The sequence below is a fragment of the Piliocolobus tephrosceles genome, chromosome 16 (genome assembly GCF_002776525.5).
Source record: "Piliocolobus tephrosceles isolate RC106 chromosome 16, ASM277652v3, whole genome shotgun sequence".
Lineage (NCBI taxonomy): Eukaryota > Metazoa > Chordata > Mammalia > Primates > Cercopithecidae > Piliocolobus > Piliocolobus tephrosceles.
Genome location: NC_045449.1, coordinates 1667737 through 1687085, shown reverse-complemented (window position 1 = coordinate 1687085; position 19349 = coordinate 1667737). Strand labels below are relative to the sequence as shown.

The window sequence follows — 19349 nt, the reverse complement described above, 5'->3', positions numbered from 1 at the left end:
GCCACCCCAGCACCAAGTGACACTGGGATCGAACACAGGCCACCCCATCACCAAAGTGACACACAAATGGGGCCCAGAGAGGGCTACGGACATCCCCGGAACCCGTATTTTACAGTCACACATTCAAGTCACTGGCCCCGCTGAAGAACGAGAATTTCAACTAGCTGATCCCATAATCATGCTGCATTAGCCTCAGCTGAGAAATACAACACGCACAAAAGGGCAATGACGATTAATTTATTCTGACAATAAAAACCAAAAACCGTTGAATACTGAGGGACACGCCCAGAGCCCACGAGGAAGGTGCTGCACGGGGGTGATTCACCAGCTCGCTTCAGCTGCCCTCTCAGTGACAAACCACTTCCCATTCGGGGCCACTGCCAAAAATGTCAGAATAAGTCATGTTTTCAAGTTGCTTGTGATCTGATTTTCACTTTTGCTTTTCTGTCAGCCATAATGCTACAGGTGGGCAAGAAATTTTAGCCAACCACCACACATTGGAGCAATAATTTGTTAAAAAAAAAAAAGGTTCTAATATTGATTCTGCCATCACACAGTCAAACATTCTGGGTATTGTATCAACTTCCAAAAAAAAAAAATCTATTTTTTTTCTCCCCCTTTGGCAGTTTGAACAAACAGAAAATCTGCAGCAGTTTGAAAAGAATGCTGAAGTACATTTTAGGAATTATTATTATTATTATTATCATCATTATCATTTAGATGGAGTCTTGCTCTGTCGCCCAGGCTGGAGTGCAGTGGTGCAATCTTGGCTGGCTGCAACCTCTGCCTCCTGGGTTCAAGCGATTCTCCTGCCTCAGCCTCCCAAGTAGCTGGGACTACAGGCACCTGCCACCATACCTGGCTAATTTTTGTATTTTTAGTATAAACAGGGTTTCACTATGTTAGCCAGGCTGGTCTCGAACTCCTGACCTCAAGTGATCTGCCCACCTTGGCCTCCCAAAGTGTTGGAATTACAGGCGTGAGCCACCATGCCCGGCAATTTCAGGAATTATTAACAAAACTAACAGATTAACAGCTATCAAGACTGTCATGCTTCCACGGGATAGGAATTTTGTCTCATTGTCATGGTTCTGTTTAGTTTAAATAAAGCAAATAAAGAATCTGCACAGTCAGAGCCCATTTCCCACAAAACCATTTCTGTACCAAGGTCACAACTGTGTGCCTGCTGCTGTGGCCCAAAGCTCCACTGTACTCACAAGCAGGCATCACCTCCCAGTGCTCTGACTGCACCCGCCAGCAAATCAGACGTTCTCCAGTTCCTCCTGCCCATGAGGCTACTTACACATTTACAAAACTACTTTCTACTGCTACAAACACTGTATTTGAGATCAAAGATTTTATTTATGACCTTAACCCTCTACTCCAGACAGCATCAAAAGACAGAGGGAAAAGCACGATAACAATCAGGATTCTCTCTGGCCTACTATGATTTGTCACCTCATAGGCCCGCAGAGCTGAGCCTTTTGTTTCTCAGAGAGTCTACTACCCTTACTTCCCCACATGACAAATACTCACACTTTCATCAACCAGTTCTAGAGAGAAAAGCTTCCCTTCCCCTCGGGAGTTGCTCCAGGTACGGATCTGACTTTTGTTGGTGACACGAGCACAAATAGTCCACCTACAAACCAAACCGATTACATTAGTGTTTGGAGTCTTCCTTAGAAGAGATCAAGTAAGAAATCATCTTCCCACAGCCTTTCTTGTCTTCAGACACATATTCCATTTTCCAACCCGTATTTTAATCCAGCTAATTAAAACCCCAAGATGACACATCGGTTTGACAGTTTACAGAATAAGCAAATAGTAAAACATGCAAGGTGATTTAATACTAACTCATTCTCCTGTCAAATAAGTAAATTTGTAAACTCTCTCCCTTCTCCAAAAAGCATCACCAAGGCAACAATATCCCCTTAATGAAAGGTTCTAAGCTGGAAAATACAGTAACACCAGCAATTATATTTTGCCATGGTTTTCAATTATGGGAACTGATGTAACTGGTGTCAAACTTCTGTCTCATTCCTAATGTACCCTGAATAGAAATCCACGATGTTGGTGGACCACCAGGGACAACACGCCGAAGCAGCATGACCTTGGAGAGAGGCACGGAAAAAGGAGGCACAGGGCACATGAGGTACCTTACTTATAATTTCACAGGGAAAAATAACTTTCCTACGTTACAGAGTATTGAAGAATAAATGTAAACATACCTGGAAGGACTCTGAAAAAAGAACTCTAATTTTTAACTATTCAAATTTCTTTATTTCGTGCATTTATTTTGTGAGACGGAATTTCACTCTGTCGCTCAGGCTGGAGTGCGTGATTTCAGCTCACTGCAACCTCTGCCTCCTGCGTTCACGCCATTCTCCTGCCTCAGTCTCCTGAGTAGCTGGGATGACAGGCGCCCGCCACCATGCCTGGCTAATTTTTGTATTTTTAGTAGACACAGGGTTTCACCATGTCGGCCAGGCTGATCTCGAACTCCCGACCTCAGGTGATCTGCCCACCTCAGCCTCCTAAAGTGCTGGGATGACAGGCATGAGCCACCGCACCCGGCTTCAAATTAATTTTTAGTGGAAAAAAGTCATATAAATGAAATATAGGCTCAGGGTATGTCAATGTGGTTAATACAAATTCTGCAGATTATTTTAGCTAACTAAACCAAAGACGAAGTCACCTGTTTATAGGAGAAGAGTAAATGCCTTTTGAATTATCAGAAATATTTATTTTTACTCATAAGACTACCAATCGATTAAGCATTACATATTTTTAATTTCCAATTCTTTCAAAATGAATGAAACCTCACAGGCTATAGCAGATTGCTATTGCTATATTTTCCAACAAGAGTTAAAGGTTGCCACAATCTGTACCCTCTTCCTCCTCAGCAAAAAAAAAGAGTAAACCCATTCTATTTGGTGGTGACCCTGAAGTTTGCACATAAATAACTCAAGAGTCCATAACTGCTTCTAGCATTCCGTAAGCACACTCTGAAAGTATTCTATGCATAACTCACTTGGACTGGTAAGGAGTGAGGCTGGCAATGGGCACCACTTTGGACTGTGTGCTCCCAGAAGTGTTTGACAGGCTGGGACCTCCAGCTTTTCCAAATGTCTTTGAAGCACCAAAAGCCTTAGAAACAGTGGAACCTTAAAAAACAAACACAAACAAAAAAGGAGTATTATTATTCTACTTAGCTTTTTTATAGTAAGCTTTAAATTTTTGAGGTGCCACTAGTGAAATCCGATAACATGAGAGGCAAAGCTTTTCCTTGGTAGCATGCAAGAGATACGCAGGTCAAATAGAGACTGAGGCTAGAGGCTGGAAAAGCAATCTAGAATGAAGGCTGCGCACAGAGACGCTCACTGTTACGTTTGCTGACGTCAGCCCCGAGGTCAAGGTAATAATGGTAATGAATCCAGACACTGTTCTTTCTGAAGGCCGCCCTCTTACACACTTCTCTTGCCTCAATGGGCAAGATAACGGGTGAGAAAAAGAAAATCAACTTTCGTAACTGGTAAAACTGACGGCAAGGCACAGGTCACATCACACAAGAAAAAAAGCAAGAGGAAAGACAGGACGTAAAGGCCCTATCACAAATAGATTGCCTCCAAATCCCCAGACAACCCCCAGATCTCCACGCGTCCAGAGGACTAGAAAGTCTGGAGTGAAGTCCGTAAGAATGAGTTGAGTAAACGGCAGGAATCAGTTCTGGTCAAGACACGTAAGTGGGTGACCACTAAGACCCTTCCGCCTCCTTAATCCAAACCTAAACAGCTGCCTGGCACCGGGAAACCGCAGGGATCAGATGAGTTCTTTTAGATGCACCACGTATCTGCAAAACTCAACCTCCAAATTTAGAAAATATAATTTAGTTCAGTGATTTCATACCCTCTATATCAAAACATTTTTTCAGAATAGAATTTCGCTAAAAAGATCAATACACCATCTATCCAGTATTTATTTACCGAGTTTCCACAGCATGTACCACACCCTTCTAGGCATTCGTAGTAATTAGTAAAAAATACACATAGGAGTGTTCCAGGTTAAAATTTTCTATTCTAACTGGGGAGTCAAGAGAGATCGATACACACACAACAGTAATTACCTCAAGATTGTGTACGGAAACGCATGTACTTTGTGGAATACATGTGTATACCCATACATAATTTATAATTTCATAAAACACACACAAGCATCCATTCATCCAATTTATTTCATGCTGGGTAGCTTCTCCTCCGTACATATCCAGTTCATTTTCTTTCACTACATAGTTTAGGGAACATTAACTGATTTTCATTTTTTTGAGACAAGGTCTTGCTCTGTCCCCCAGGCTGGAGTGCAGTGGCATGATCTTAGCTCGCTGCAGCCTCAAATTCCTGAGCTCAAACGATCCTCCCACTTCAGCTTCTCGAGTGACTGGGACTACAGGTGTACACCACTATGCCTGGCTGATTCTTTAAAAAAAAATTTTATAGAGATAGGATCTTACTATGTTGTCCAAGCTGGTATCAAACTCCTGGGTTCAAGCAATCCTCCCTGCCCTGGCCTCCCAAAGTGCTGGGATTACAGGTATAAGCCACTGTGCCCAGCCCAGATTTTTAAAAACGTATTTTAATATAAGGCAAAGATAGACAACCAGAAAAATAATTCTGTGGAGGGAGGAAGAGGAATAATGTACTATTTGTATATCAGCCTAAGGAAATGATTATTTACCACGTTAGAGTCTATTTCACCACCCTCTTCAAAAGTGTGTGTGTGTGTGTGTGTATGTGTGTGTGTATATATACATATATATATTTTTTGAGACAGAATCTCACTCTGTTGTCCAGGCTAGAGGGCACTGGTGCGAACTTGCCTCACTGTAACCTCCACCTCCTGAGTTCAAACGATTCTCATGCCTCAGCCTCCCGAGTAGCTGGGATTACAGGCACACACCACCACGCCTGATTAATTTTTGTATTTTCAGTAGAGATGGGGTTTCACCATGTTGGCCACGCTGGTCTTGGAAGTCCTGCAGGTGATCCGCCCACCTCGGCCTCCCAGAGTCCTGGGATTATAAGCATAAGCCACCACGCCTGGCCAACGGCATATTATTTGAGAGTTGTGTATAAATAGATCCACTTACAAAAGGAGAGAGAGACAGAACTTGTAAGAGCGAGAGAGGCAGACAGATACTGCGAGGCAGATTAAAAACAACAGGCCGGGCGCGGTGGCTCACGCCTGTAATCCCAGCACTTTGGGAGGCCGAGGCGGGCAGATCATGAGGTCAGGAGATCGAGACCATCCTGGCTAACACGGTGAAACCCCGTCTCTACTAAAAATACAAAAAAAATTAGCCAGGCGTGGTGGTGGGTGCCTGTAGTCCCAGCTACATGGGAGGCCGAGGCAGAAGAATGGCGTGAACCCAGGAGGCGGAGCTTGCGGTGAGCCGAGATCGCACCACTGCACTCCTGCCTGGGTGACAGAGCGAGACTCCGTCTCAAAAAAAAAAAAAAAAAAAAACAACGAAGAGCAATGGGGGGAAAAGTCCTGAAAGTTTCACAGAAACATTAGTCACGTCTTAACCTCGTTTTTCTTAGAATGTTAGCACTGAAAAATAGAAACTAATAGTTGAAGGGAGGACAGGAGGTGTATTGTGAAGCTGTGACAGAAAAAAGGACCTTTAAAAATAAATCCAACCACATTCTACAAATCCAAATTTTCAATGGTGACTTCCCAGATCAAGAGGTTCCTAAAGTAAAGGCCAGAAAGTAAACAAAATGATTTCATTAGGGCCTCTCAGGACCTGCTGCAGAGAAAAGTAAACGAAGAAACCATTTCTCATCCATGAAATTGAGAAGGAGAACCTATGACCAATATAAGTAATACCGTCTTCAAGCAAACGATAAACACCCACAAGGCTCCAAATGGGAAACGTGGAGACGGATAAGCCAAACTTACTAAGTGGGTCCTGAGGTAAGAACTTAAAAGGAATGCAAATTCACAGAAAGTCAGAGGGTGTAAAACCTGAAGAGGTGGGAAACTAAGAAACTCCGTGGTAAACTATGAACACAGAAGAATGTATCAATTTGATTTTTTTTTTTTTTTCAAAGTCTGGCTATTAAGTATCTTTAAAAGACTATCTTTGGGCCTGCGCGGTGGCTCAAGCCTGTAATCCCAGCACTTTGGGAGGCCGAGACAGGCAGATCACGAGGTCAGGAGATCAAGACCATCCTGGCTAACATGGTGAAACCCCGTCTCTACCAAAAAACACAAAAATCTAGCCGGGCGAGGTGGCGGGCGCCTGTAGTCCCAGCTACCCGGGAGGCTGAGGCAGGAGAATGGCGTAAACCTGGGAGACGGAGCTTGCAGTGAGCTGAGATCCGGCCACTGCACTCCAGCCTGGGTGACAGAGCAAGACTCCGTCTCAAAAAAAAAAAAAAAAAAAAAGACTATCTTTGGCTGGACACTCTGGCTCACACTTAAAATCCCAGCACTTTGGGAGGCCAAGGACGGAGGACTGTTTGAGGCCAGGAGTTTGACACCAGCCAGGGCAACATAGTAAGACATCATTTCTACAAAAAAATTAGCCAGGCACGGCGGCATGTGTCCACAGTACCCGCAACTTGGGAGGTTAAAGCTGCAATGAGCTGTGATGGTACCACTGCACTCCAGCCTGGGTGACAGAGCAAGATCCTACCTTAAAAAAAAAAAAAAAGACAACCTTTAATCATTTTTTCAATCACATACTCTAAAATATGAATCAGAATTATCCTTTGCCAGACACAACCCTGCAATGAACGGCATCTGGAAAACTCCCTTTAGTCCCAGATTAAATTTCAAAACATGATTCCCAAGTCTGACGCCCACGGCCAGCGCGTGCCCTCGTGAGGCGTCTTACCCGCTCCCGAGCTTCCGTGCTGTTGCTGGGGCTTGCTGCTTGCCGCTGGGCTGCCTGCTGACACTGGAGGAGCTGCTTGTGGCTGCCCGTGTCCTGAAGACCAAAAGGGAAAGCCCATTTTAGCGTGAAGGATTTGGGTTAAGAGATTTCAACTGGGGTGGAAGAAATGCTCTGGGAAAGGGTAAATTTTATGATTTTCTCAAAGACTCCCATGGGTTAGAATTCATGCTGAGGCACGCGACGGCACGCAGTGCATGTGCTAGGCGTTCACTTTGTGTTTTCATTACACAAAAGGTTGGCTCCATCTACCTTTCACCTGCTTAGAATTGATAGCCTTCAGTTTTAATGAGGTTCTCCCCTAAAGCCTTGCCCATTTCTCCTGCAACAACCTGCAGTAAAGTCACTGGGTTGAATCTGGGACGTTACCACTATTTCCATAGCAACAAATCGATGTCATCAACAGAACCGTGTGTTCACCGCAGGATCAATCAGAAGAAAAAGCTGGGTGGTAAGAAAAACCTAAAAGCAGTTCAATTGTCTCTGAAGTGCTCCTGCTTCAAAGGAAAAGGAGACATTCAGAAAGGATTCTACCCTCTCCCTCCCAAACAAAGCAACCTTATTTTGCAACTGACAGTTGGTGGAAAACGCAAGTTGAAAGAGTCTCCGGTACCGTGAAGTGCTGGTGAACCGTCACAGCAGGGAGAGATGACAATGGGGTTCAGAAGCAGGTGTGTCAAGGAAACAGGCAGATTAAAAGGAAAGGGGGGAAATGAGCGTGTCTGAAGCAGAAAATAAGAAATGCCGCCGTAAGAGTATGTATTTACCCATCACTCCTTACACAAATGTTGATGGAGCTGAAGAATGTGAAAACTGTAAAATACACTTCATTTTGTGAAATAACAGATTTATGGAATTTGACTTTGCCTTAGAGAATGGCTCTAAAAGGCAGAAGTCAACCTCATCTGGGCAGCTCACCAACGGTACTTGCAGCACACAAAGGCAACTCAAAAAAATGTCCTAGAGTGCCCTAAGAACAAAAATGGTACCCACAGCTGGGAGGGCTTCCCACCTGCCACCCTGTCTCTGCCTTCTCCAACTGATGAGTTTGCGTTCCTGCTGCGTTTTCCAAGGTCCTAACTCAAACGGGCACGTTACACACTGATTTAATTTACTTCTGCCAGTATTACTCTTAACTGGCATCACTAAATGAGAGGTGGTGGTGCCATTAGAGTAAACTAAATTTAGCATAAAATTTAAAAGGTTAAATAGAACCGTTTAGTTCTTCCTATGGAGAGAAGAATTGAGAGACCTTATTTACATAGAAAAAGAGCTAGATTATTGACAGTGAAATTTTTGTGTTTACATTTTGGCTTTTCCATTATCTCTGAATTTACAAAGTGTCACATAAAATTGCAAGGGGAAAACTGCTCTTCTCTGACGAGGCATCTCGTGAAGGAACAGTCTAAAATTCTGCAGTGAACCTTTTTTTAAATCAGTAGAAAAAGATGAGTTGCTCAGGAAATAGTACTGGGGCTAAGTGGTTGGAAAGAAATAGAACAAAAGCTGTATCTTTACCTGCTTCGTGAATTACATTCAAGAGAATAAAGATGTAAACATTCAAAAATAGAAGAGTACCAGAAAAATACATAAGCCCCTGCTACGCTTCCTCCCACTTCCTCCCTCCAAAATCTCTAAACTAGAAAATTCCCTCCTCAGATCATGTCTGCTTGTTCAAGAATCTTGTTGGAAAGGACGTGGTCATCTAATCTTGCTGATCACACAGATTCAATGTCTATAAAAATGTAGCTAAATCAGGCCGGACGCAGTGGCTCACGCCTGTAATCCCAGCACTTTGGGAGGCCGGGGCGGGCGGATCACGAGGTCAGGAGATTGAGACCCTCCTGGCTAACGTGGTGAAACCCCGTCTCTACTAAAAATACAAAAAAATTAACTGGGCGCCGTGGCAGGCGCCTGTAGTCCCAGCTACTTGGGAGGCTGAGGTAGGACAATGGCATGAACCCGGGAGGCGGAGCTTGCGGTGAGCAGAGATCGCGCCACTGCACTCCAGCCTGGGCGACAGAGCGACTCTGTCTCAAACAAAAATGTAGCTAAATAGTAACAGGGACCTACCATAGACAAATTCCCAGGGACAGAAAGTAGAAGAGGGGTTACCAGAGACTGGTGGGAGTGGGGAATGGAGAGCTCATGTTTAGTAGGCACAAGAGTTTCAGTTTGGGATGACGAAAAAGTTCTGAAGATGGATGGTGATGATGGCTGTACAACAACAATGTTGATGGACTTAATGTCACTGAACTGTATGCTTAAAAATGGTCAAATGTAAATTTCATGTTAGGTATATTTTACCACAACTTTTAAAAATGTGACTTACCTTAGTTTACCTATTCTAAGATTCACATTTTTTTTCATGTAAATTAATGTCTTAACATCACCTCCTTTTAGTAGTACATAATATAACAGTACAGTCTTGTGATCACTGGATTCTGAGATTCAATGGAGCACAGCATATTTAACCAGTCTCCAATCAAGCCCTATAATATGTATGAATAATAGCTACCCTTTTCTGAGTGCCTACCCTGCTTCAGGTACTGCATTCAGGAGAATGCAGGTCCGCGCATTCCCACAGTGCCTGCCAGCCCTGTGATGCAGACACTATTCTCATACCCTCTAACAGATGAGAACGCTGGGTTAGAGGAACCACGTAACTTGTTCAAATCGCACAGCTGGGAAGCAGGACATCATCCTGAACTGAGCCTTTTATGACTAGATCCACGTACTTCATCCTCATCTTGGTAATTGTGAACTGTGAACAACCAATTCTGGCAGCCGCAACTCTAGTTATGAGATCTGGTTATTAGGAAAAGCTACTAATCCACTTACTAGAGCCACTCCTTAACTCCTGCTCTGGACCAGATGTGCAAATCCGGCACAAGAGACAAGAGACGGCCCAGAGCCAAATGGACGGCAAGAATTCAGTGCATTCTACACAGCAACAGCTACCTTCCAGGGAATGCATGGCAGCACAGCAGCGGGCCACGAGACCGAGAAAATTCAGTCTACAGCTAAGTAAAAATCCTTCCAAAAATTAAATTACACCCCAAAGCAGTAATGCAGAGACTTAACTTCTGATACATCTTCTGCTTTGTGTCACCTGCAAATCAAACCATTCCAATAAGACAGGTCAACATTATGGTAAGTCTCACTCTTATTCCCCAGGCTGGAGTGCAGTGGCGCAATCTCAGCTCACTGCAACCTCCGCCTCCCAGGTTCAAGTGATTCTCCTGCCTCAGCCTCCTGAGCAGCTGGGATTACAGGCACCTGCCACCACGCCCGGCTAATTTTTGTATTTTTAGTAGAGACAGGGTTGCACCATGTTGTCTAGGCTGGTCTCGAACTCCTGACCTCAGGTGATCTACCAGCCTCGGCTTCCCAAAGTGCTGGGATTACAGGAGTGAGCCACTGTGCCCGACTAAGGCAATTTCCATGCACATTTTGGAATTCCTGCCTATTTGTAGGCTACACTTAGGTAATTGTACTGGTCACCTCACATGGCACAAGTTCTGGATTAGGTGCTGGGAGAATACAAAATGAACCTTAGTTCTCTACTCGCTAGTACAGACTGTGCTTCCTTTCCCAACAGAGGAGAAAGCACTGCTGTGAAATGCCCTGTGAGGTAGAAGTCACTACAAGAAAGCTATTCCCGCACTGGCTCACTGCTCTGGTTACGATGAGATTCGAGAGTAAGTAATCCTGAACAGCAATCTTCTCATGCCTCTGAGCTTTGACAGACACTGGAGAAAGGAAATAAAGGAGTATTTTCCCATAGCCCTATGTTTCTTTTCTTTTTTTCCTCCCCCCACCCCATCCCCTTGAGACAGGGTATTGCTCTGATGCTCATGTTGGAGTGCAGTGGTATGATCATGGCTCACTACAGGCCTTGACCTCCTGGCCTCAAGCAATCCCCCCACTCAGCCTCCCCAGTAGGTGGAACCACAGTTACACAAGATCATGCCTGGCTTATTTTCCGTATTTTTTTGTAGAGACTACTTTTGTGTCTACAGCTACCCAGGCTGATCTTGAACTCCTGGGCTCAGTTGATTCTCCCGCCTCGACCTCCCACAGTGCTGGGATTACAGGTGTCAGCCACTGCACCCGGCCCACAGCCCTGTATTTCTGACTAAACAATAAGTATCCTTCAATCCTTTCATCATCTCCATCTTCTTTTTCTTTTTCAAATTTTTATTTTTTGAGACAGGGTCTCCATCTGTCACCCAGGCTGGAATACACTGGTGCGAATGCAGAGCACTATAGCCTTGACCTCCCGGGCTCAAGGAATCCTCGCACCTCGGCTTCCCGAGGAGCCAGGACTAGAGGAGTGTGCTATCATGTCTGCCTAATTTTTTTGTTTGTTTTTTTGTGGAGACAGGGTCTCACTATGTTGCCCAGGCCAGTCTTGAACTCCTGGCCTCCAGTGATCCTCCTGCCTCAGCCTCCCAAAGTGCAGGTACTGAAGGTATGAGCCACTGGCCACTGAGCCCAGCCCATCTTCACTGGGCTTTTGCCCCCAAAACAGAAAATGCCCAAAGCAATCATTCAATTAAATAGAGCACATACAAACAAAAAACACTAGAAACCTGGCCAGGGGTGATAAAGCTGGGCACAGTCACCTCCCTCTTGTCCTGACTGCATCCAAAGGTTTCAGAAAAATGCTAAGCGTTGCTTTGTCTTAGCTCACCTTCCTAAAAGCTGAGAATGTGATAACCAATTCGCTCATTTTAACAAAACATTACTACTGCAAAACAAAGCTGATGTGTCGATTTAATAATTTAGAACTTTACTTACCCGATCCCCTCTCCAATTTAAAGGATCAAATTACAATTTGTGTAAATAAAAATTAAAATCTAGCAGGTTCCATTTCTGGAAAGAGCATAGTGATGGCCTAGCCCCACATCTTCCCACTTCTAAAAACCAATACAGAGTCACAGGAATGAATACCGGCTGCGTACACATACGCACACACAGACGTACGCACGTCCCTCGTTACAAACGACATCTTCCGTGAAACGAGGGAACAGAGAAAACCCGCACATTCCAAGTGTGTGAAAAAGAAGCCCAGGCCGGGCGCGGTGGCTCAAGCCTGTAATCCCAGCACTTTGGGAGGCCGAGACGGGCGGATCACGAGGTCAGGAGATCGAGACCATCCTGGCTAACACGGTGAAACCCCGTCTCTACTAAAAAATACAAAACAACTAGCCGGGCGAGGTGGTGGGCGCCTGTAGTCCCAGCTACTTGGGAGGCTGAGGCAGGAGAATGGCGTAAACCCGGGAGGCGGAGCTTGCAGTGAGCTGAGATCTGGTCACTGCACTCCATCCTGGGCGGCAGAGCGAGACTCTGTCTCAAAAAAAAAAAAGAGAACTACATGCTAAGCTGGGTACGGTGGCTCACACCTGTAATCCTGACACTTTGGGAGGCTGAAGTGGGCGGATTGCTTGAGCCCAGGAGTTTGAGACAAGCCTGGGCAACACAGTGAGACTCCATCGCTACAAACAAACAAACAAAAATTAGCAGGGAGCGGTGGTGCACACCTGTCATCCCAGCTACTGAGGAGGCTGAGGCAAGGAGGATTGCTTGAGTCTAGGAGGCGGAGGTTGCAGTGAGCTGAGATCACGCCACTGGACTCCAGCCTGGGTGACAGAGCGAGACTTAAAAAAGAAAAAAAGAGGTGGGCGGGGAGGGAGAGGGAGAGGGAGGGGGGGGAGGGGGGGGGGGGGGGGGGGAGAGAGACAGCACCACATTCTAATCTCCCACAGTGTGAAGTTAATAAACAAATGTTTCAACTGAAAGAATTAATAAAGAGCAGCACAAATGTGTTACTTAGAAATATGGAGACAAAGAGAGATGAAACAGCTGTAGATCTGAAACACACTGTCTCCAGACAGGAGTCAGAGGCCAAAGAAAAGTGAGCCAGGAGAATGCTGTTTTGTTTTTAAGGACACACCTTGCAAAAATACTCAACTTTTAAAACTATGTACGGGACATGATGGAGCAACAGAGACCAGGTTTACCCTAACACCTAAAATAACCCCCTCCCCACACCAAAAAAGGAGAAAATATCTGAAACACACGGTTTTCAAGACATGAGACACTAAGCAATGAACGGCAGCGACTGCTGTGCACGGGAAAGACAGTGAGTGAGTCTGCACCAGCTCAGTGCCTCGAGGGCTTAGGGGGCCTGCCAGAACCCGAGGTGCAGAGATGGGGGCCAAGAGTCTGGGGAGATCACCGTCTAGCTGGCCGGACAGAGGAGCAGAGAAGAGAGGGCTGTACACAGAGAACTCCAGAGATGGGTGGCAGGTTTCCTGGGTAGTCAGCAGAGCACTGGTTGGCCTGTGTGTGTATGGACACTATCTGAGGCCAGGGTGAGAACCACCTGAGAAGGCCAGAGGGAGCCATGCCTGTGTTTACAGCAAGCTTGAAATCGTACCTGTTTCTACGAGTCAGACGGGAAAAATTCATATTCATGGGGCACGAAGTAGAACAGCCTGTCAGGTCTTGATTCAGTACTGGGAATAACTATGCCTAGACGAAATGCAGCTCTCTGATCCCACCTAATAAATCTTAAAAGCAACACACCAAAAGATCAAACTGTCTTCAAGTTAACTGTATCCCTGGAAAAAGCTCAAGAATCATTACAGGATTATAAAAGTTTGCAGTACCCAACAAGGTCCGAATCCCAACATCATTCATCTGAGGCACTCAGCCCGAGGGCCAGGCATCAACAGAAGCCGGAAAATAGGATCCGTGATGGGAGAGGCCGGAATCAACCGAAGGAAACAAACTCGGACCTTACACAGACATCAGAATCCGCAGACAAGGACCTTAAGACAAATATCGTCTTTGTGCTCTGTATGTCCCCAAAATTAAGCAGAGATGGAGAAGAGATTTTAAAAGACCCAAAATCAAGCTTCTAGGGATGAAAATTATACTATTTGAGAAGAAAAATACACTCAATGGGATTAACAGCAGATGAGGCATTGTCTGAGAAACAATTAGTGAATGTGAATGGCTAGCAACAGAAAGTATACACAAAGGCCAGGCAAGGTAGCTTAGGCGTGTAATTCAGCCTTTGGAGAGGCTGTGGCGGGAGGAGTGAGGCCAGCAGTTTGAGACCAGCCTGGGCAACAAAGTTAGACCCCGTCCCTACAAATAAAAATAAAAGTAATGAGCTGGGCATGGTGGCACTGTAGTCCCAGTCCAGGCAGGCCCAGTACTCCACCTCCCAGACTACCAATGTAGCCTGCAGTCCCAGCTACTACGGAGGCTGAGGCAGGAGGATTACTGGAGGTCAGGAATTCAAGACCAGTCCTGCAACATGGCAGGACTCCATGTCCACAAAAAATAAAATTAGGCCGGGCGCGGTGGCTCACACCTGTAATCCCAGCACTTTGGGAGACTGAGGTGGGTGGATCATGAGGTCAAGAGATAGAGACCATCCTGGCCAACATGGTGAAACCCCATCTCTACTAAAAATACAAAAATTAGCTGAGCATGGCGGTGCATGACTGTAGCCCCAGCTACTCAGGAGGCTGAAGCAGGAGAATCACTTGAACCTGGGAGGCAGAGGTTGCAGTGAGCTGAGACTGCGCCACTGCACTCCAGCCTGGCAAAAGAGTGAGGCTTTGTCTCAAAAATAAATAAATAAAAATCAAAATTAAATAAAATTAGCTGGGCCTGTTGGCACATGCCTGTAGTCCCAGCTACTTAGGAGGCGGAGGTGGGAGGACTGCTTGAGTCCAGGGCGTTGAGGCTGCACTGGGCCGTGAATGTACCACTGTACTCCAGCCTGGGCAACAGAGCAAGGTGTTGTCTCTACGAGAAAAAAAAAAAAAAAAAAGAACGCCAAAGTGGCTATGCTAATATCAAAGCAGACTTCAAAGCATAGAACTTCACTAGGGATAAAGTCATTTCATAATGATAAGAGTCAATTCTTCAAGTGGACACAAGAATTCTAAATTATATAGATATTTAATAATAGAGCTTCGAAATACATGAAGCAAAAACTAACAGAACTACAAGGAGAGAGAGAGAAACTTATAATTATTACAGTTAGAGATTTCAATGTCCCTCTCAGTAACTGACAGAACAAGTAAACAGAAAAACAGTAAGGATATAGAAAAACTGAGTAACACAATTTACAACTCAACTTAATTGACATTTATAAGACTGCCCAACAACAGAATACATCTTCTTTTCAAGTATACACAGAATTTACCAAGAGACCATAATCTGGACATAAAATAAGACTCAAGGCTGGGCATGGTGGGTCACACCTGTAATCCCAGCGCCTCGGGAGACCATGGTGGGTGGATCACCTGAGGTCAGAAGTTCGAGACCAGTCTGGCCAATATGGCGAAACCCTGTCTTTACTAAAAATACAATAATTAGCTGGCATGGTGGTGGGCACCTGTAGTCCTAGCTACTTGGGAGGCTGAGGCAGGAGAATCGCTTGAACCTGGGAGGTGGAGATTGCAGTGAGCCAAGATCAAGCTACTGCACTCCAGCCTGGGTGAAAGAGTGAGTCACCATCTCAAAAATAAATAAACAAGGCCGGGTGCAGTGGCTCAAGCCTGTAATCCCAGCACTTTGGGAGGCCGAGACGGGCGGATCACGAGGTCAGGAGATCGAGACCATCCTGGCTAACACGGTGAAACCCCGTCTCTACAAAAAAAATTCAAAAAATCTAGCCGGGCGAGGTGGTGGGCGCCTGTAGTCCCAGCTACTCGGGAGGCTGAGGCAGGAGAATGGCATAAACCCGGGAGGCGGAGCTTGCAGTGAGCTGAGATCCGGCCACTGCACTCCAGCCTGGGCGACAGAGCAAGACTCTGTCTCAAAAAATAAATAAATAAATAAATAAATAAATAAAAACAAATAAGACTCAATACATTTAACAGGATTCAGGTCATACAAAGTATGTTGTTTGATCACACTGGAATTAAATTAGATATCAAAAACAAGAAGATCTCTAGAAAATACCCACATTTGGCCAGCCTGGTGGTTCATGCCTATAATTCCAGCACTTTGGGAGGCCGAGACGGGTGGATCACGAGGTCAGGAGATCGAGACCATCCTGGCTAACATGGTGAAACCCCGTCTCTACTAAAAAATACTAAAAAACTAGCCAGGCGAGGTGGCAGGCGCCTGTAGTCCCAGCTACTCCGGAGGCTGAGGCAGGAGAATGGCATAAACCCGGGAGGCGGAGCTTGCAGTGAGCTGAGATCCGGCCACTGCACTCCTCCAGCCCAGGCGACAGAGCGAGACTCCGTCTCAAAAAAAAAAAAAAAAAAAAAAACTAAACACCCTTCTAAATAACAGAATGTCAAAGATGAAACTGAAACGGAAATAAAAAAGTATTATGAATTGAATATGAATGAGAATATAACATACCCAAATTTGCTGGATACTATTAAAGCAGTAGCTAAGGGCAAATTTATAATGCTACATGCCTATGTTAGAAAAAAAGATCTCAAATCAATGAAGTCAGCTTCCACCTTAAGAAACAAGAAAAAGGGCCGGGCGCGGTGGCTCAAGCCTGTAATCCCAGCACTTTGGGAGGCCGAGATGGGTGGATCACAAGGTCAGGAGATCGAGACCATCCTGGCTAACACGGTGAAACCCCGTCTCTACTAAAAAAAAATACAAAAAATTAGCCAGGCGAGGTGGCGGGCACCTATGGTCCCAGCTACTCAGGAGGCTGAGGCGGGAGAATGGTGTGAACCCAGGAGGCGGAGGTTGCAGTGAGCTGAGATCCGGCCACTGCACTACAGCCTGGGCGACAGAGCAAGACTCCATCTCAAAAAAAAAAAAAAAGAAACGAGAAAAAGAACATACAAAATCCAAAGTAAGTAGAAGAAAATATTAAAGATCAGAAGCATAAATCAATAGAATACAAAACATAAGAGAAAAATCAATAAAACCAAAAGTTGCTCCTTTGAGATCAACAAAATTGATAAAACTCTCAAATTCTACAGACACTCAAAGGATAACAAGGAAACATATATATATATACACACACACACACACACTTTTTTTTTGAAGACACAGTCTCATTCTGTCGGCCCAGTTGGAGTGCAGTGGCATGATCTCGGCTCACTGCAACCTTCGCCTCCCGGGTTCAAGTGATTCTCCTGCCTCAGCCTCCCGAATAGCTGGGACTACAGGTGTGTGCCACCATGCCTAGATAATTTTTTTATGTTTTTAGTAGAGACGGGGTCTCACCATATGGGCCAGGCAGGTCTCCGACTCCTGACCTCGTGATCTGCCCGCCTCAGCGTCCCGAAGTGTTAGGATTACAGGCGTGAGCCACGGTGCCTGGCAGTTTTTTTTTTTTTTTTTAATGGGGTCTCGTTCTGTAGCCCAGGCTGGAGTGCAGTGGCGCCATCTCGGCTTACTGCAACCTCCATCTCCTGGGCTCAAGTAGCTGGGACCACAGGTGCACGAGCGCCACCACATCCAGCTAATCTTTTGTATTTTTAGTAGAGACTGGGTTTCATCATGCTGCGCAGGCTGGTCTTGAACTTCTGAGCGCAAGCGATCGGCTTGCCTCGTTCTCCCAAGGTGTTGGGATTACAAGTGTGAGCCACCGCACCTGGCTGGAAATATATTTTTTTAATCCGTTTGATAATTTCTAACAATTGGGGTGTTTAGAATATTTGTATTTCTACAGACTAATAAATTCAAGAACTTAAATGAAATTAAATTCCTTGAAGCACATAATCTACCAAAGTCTACTCAAGAAGGTTGCCTGAATAACCCTGTATCTCTCTATTAAAGAAACTGAACTTATAGTTTAAGACTTTTCCATAAAAAAAATAACATCAGGCCCAGATGGCTTCACTGGTGAATTCAACTGAACATCTAAGGAAGAAGTAATAACAATTCTACACAAACTGCTGCAGAAAATTTAAGACAGAACACTTCCCAGCTTATTCCATATGGTCAGGGTTACTCAGGTATCAAAATCAGAGATGTAACAAGAAAAGAAAACGGAAGAAAAATATCTCTCATGAATACCGATACAAAAATTCTAAACAAAGTAAATCAAATCAAATGGATTTAGAAAATCAAATCCAACAACATGTAAAAAGAATAATACATCGGGCCGGGCGCGGTGGCTCAAGCCTGTTATCCCAGCACTTTGGGAGGCCAAGACGGGCGGATCACGAGGTCAGGAGATCGAGACCATCCTGGCTAACACAGTGAAACCCTGTTTCTACTAAAAAAATACTAAAAAACTAGCCAGGCGAGGTGGCGGGCGCCTGTAGTCCCAGCTACTAGGGAGGCAGAGGCAGGAGAATGGCGTGAACCCGGGAGGCAGAGCTTGCAGTGAGCTGAGATTCGGCCACTGCACTCCAGCCTGGGCGAAAGAGCGAGACTCTGTCTCAAAAAAAAAAAAAAAAAAGAATAATACATCATGACATAGACTTATCCCAGAGATCCCAGATTCGTTTAGCGCTCAAAAACCAATCAACGTGGCCAAGCGCAATGTAATCCCAGAACTTTGGGAGGCTGAGGCGGGTGGACCACTAGAGGTCAGGAGTTTGAGACCAGCCATGGCAAAATCCCGTCTCTACTAAAAATACAAAAAAAAAAAAAAAAAAAAAAATAGCCCGGCGTGATGGCATACACCTGTAATCCCAGCTACTCTGAGGCTGAGGCATGAGAATTGCTTGAACCTGGGAGGTGGAGGTTGCAGTGAGCCGAGAAGGCACCATTGCACTCCAGCCTGTGTGACTGAATGAGACTGTCTCAAAAAGGAAAAAAAAAAAAAAAAAGTCAATCAATGTAACTCACCATATTAACCAATGAACAAAGAAAACCACGATCATCAGATCATCAGCAAGCACAGAAAAAGCATTTGACAAAACTCACCATCCATTTCTGATGAAATCCCTCAGCAACTAGGAACAGAAATAAACTTCTTTATTTCTGATAAAAAGACTCTAAGAAAACCCTACAGCTAACATGATATTTCATGGCGAAAGTCTGAATGCTTTCTCCCTGAGATCAGGAACAAGACAAAGATAACAAGCAAGGCTGAAGATGTTTTCTAATGTATCAGCCATCTGTTTTCCTTCCATAGTGAACAATCTATTTTTCTCCAATGCCTGCTGCTAATGAAGTACTTTATTCCTTAATATGCAAAAAATTCAATAAATAGTAAAGATAGTAACCCTTTGTCAATCCTATCAGTTGCAAATATTTTATCCTAGTTTAAGTTGACATACTTTTAATTTTTTGCAGTGGGGTATAGCAGACACTTGCTGTGTCCCCAGGCTGGAGTGCAGCGGTGCGACCACAGCTCACTGCAGCCTCAACCTCCCAGGCTCAAGTAATCCCCCCATCTCATTCTCCCAAGTAGCTGAGACTACAGGTG

General features: G+C 44.9%; 1 protein-coding gene across 1 annotated transcript in view; it reads right to left on the bottom strand.

The window, feature by feature from the left end:
* Positions 1-19349, bottom strand: part of RPA1 (replication protein A1) — a 63549-nt gene that overhangs the window by 20406 nt on the left and 23794 nt on the right. Inside the window, exons 6-8 of the mRNA XM_026449621.1 lie at positions 6899-6991; positions 3032-3164; positions 1537-1639 (exon numbers count right to left, since the gene is read on the bottom strand). Of these exons, the coding sequence (XP_026305406.1) occupies positions 1537-1639; positions 3032-3164; positions 6899-6991 (329 nt within the window). The remainder of the gene's footprint in view (positions 1-1536; positions 1640-3031; positions 3165-6898; positions 6992-19349) is intronic.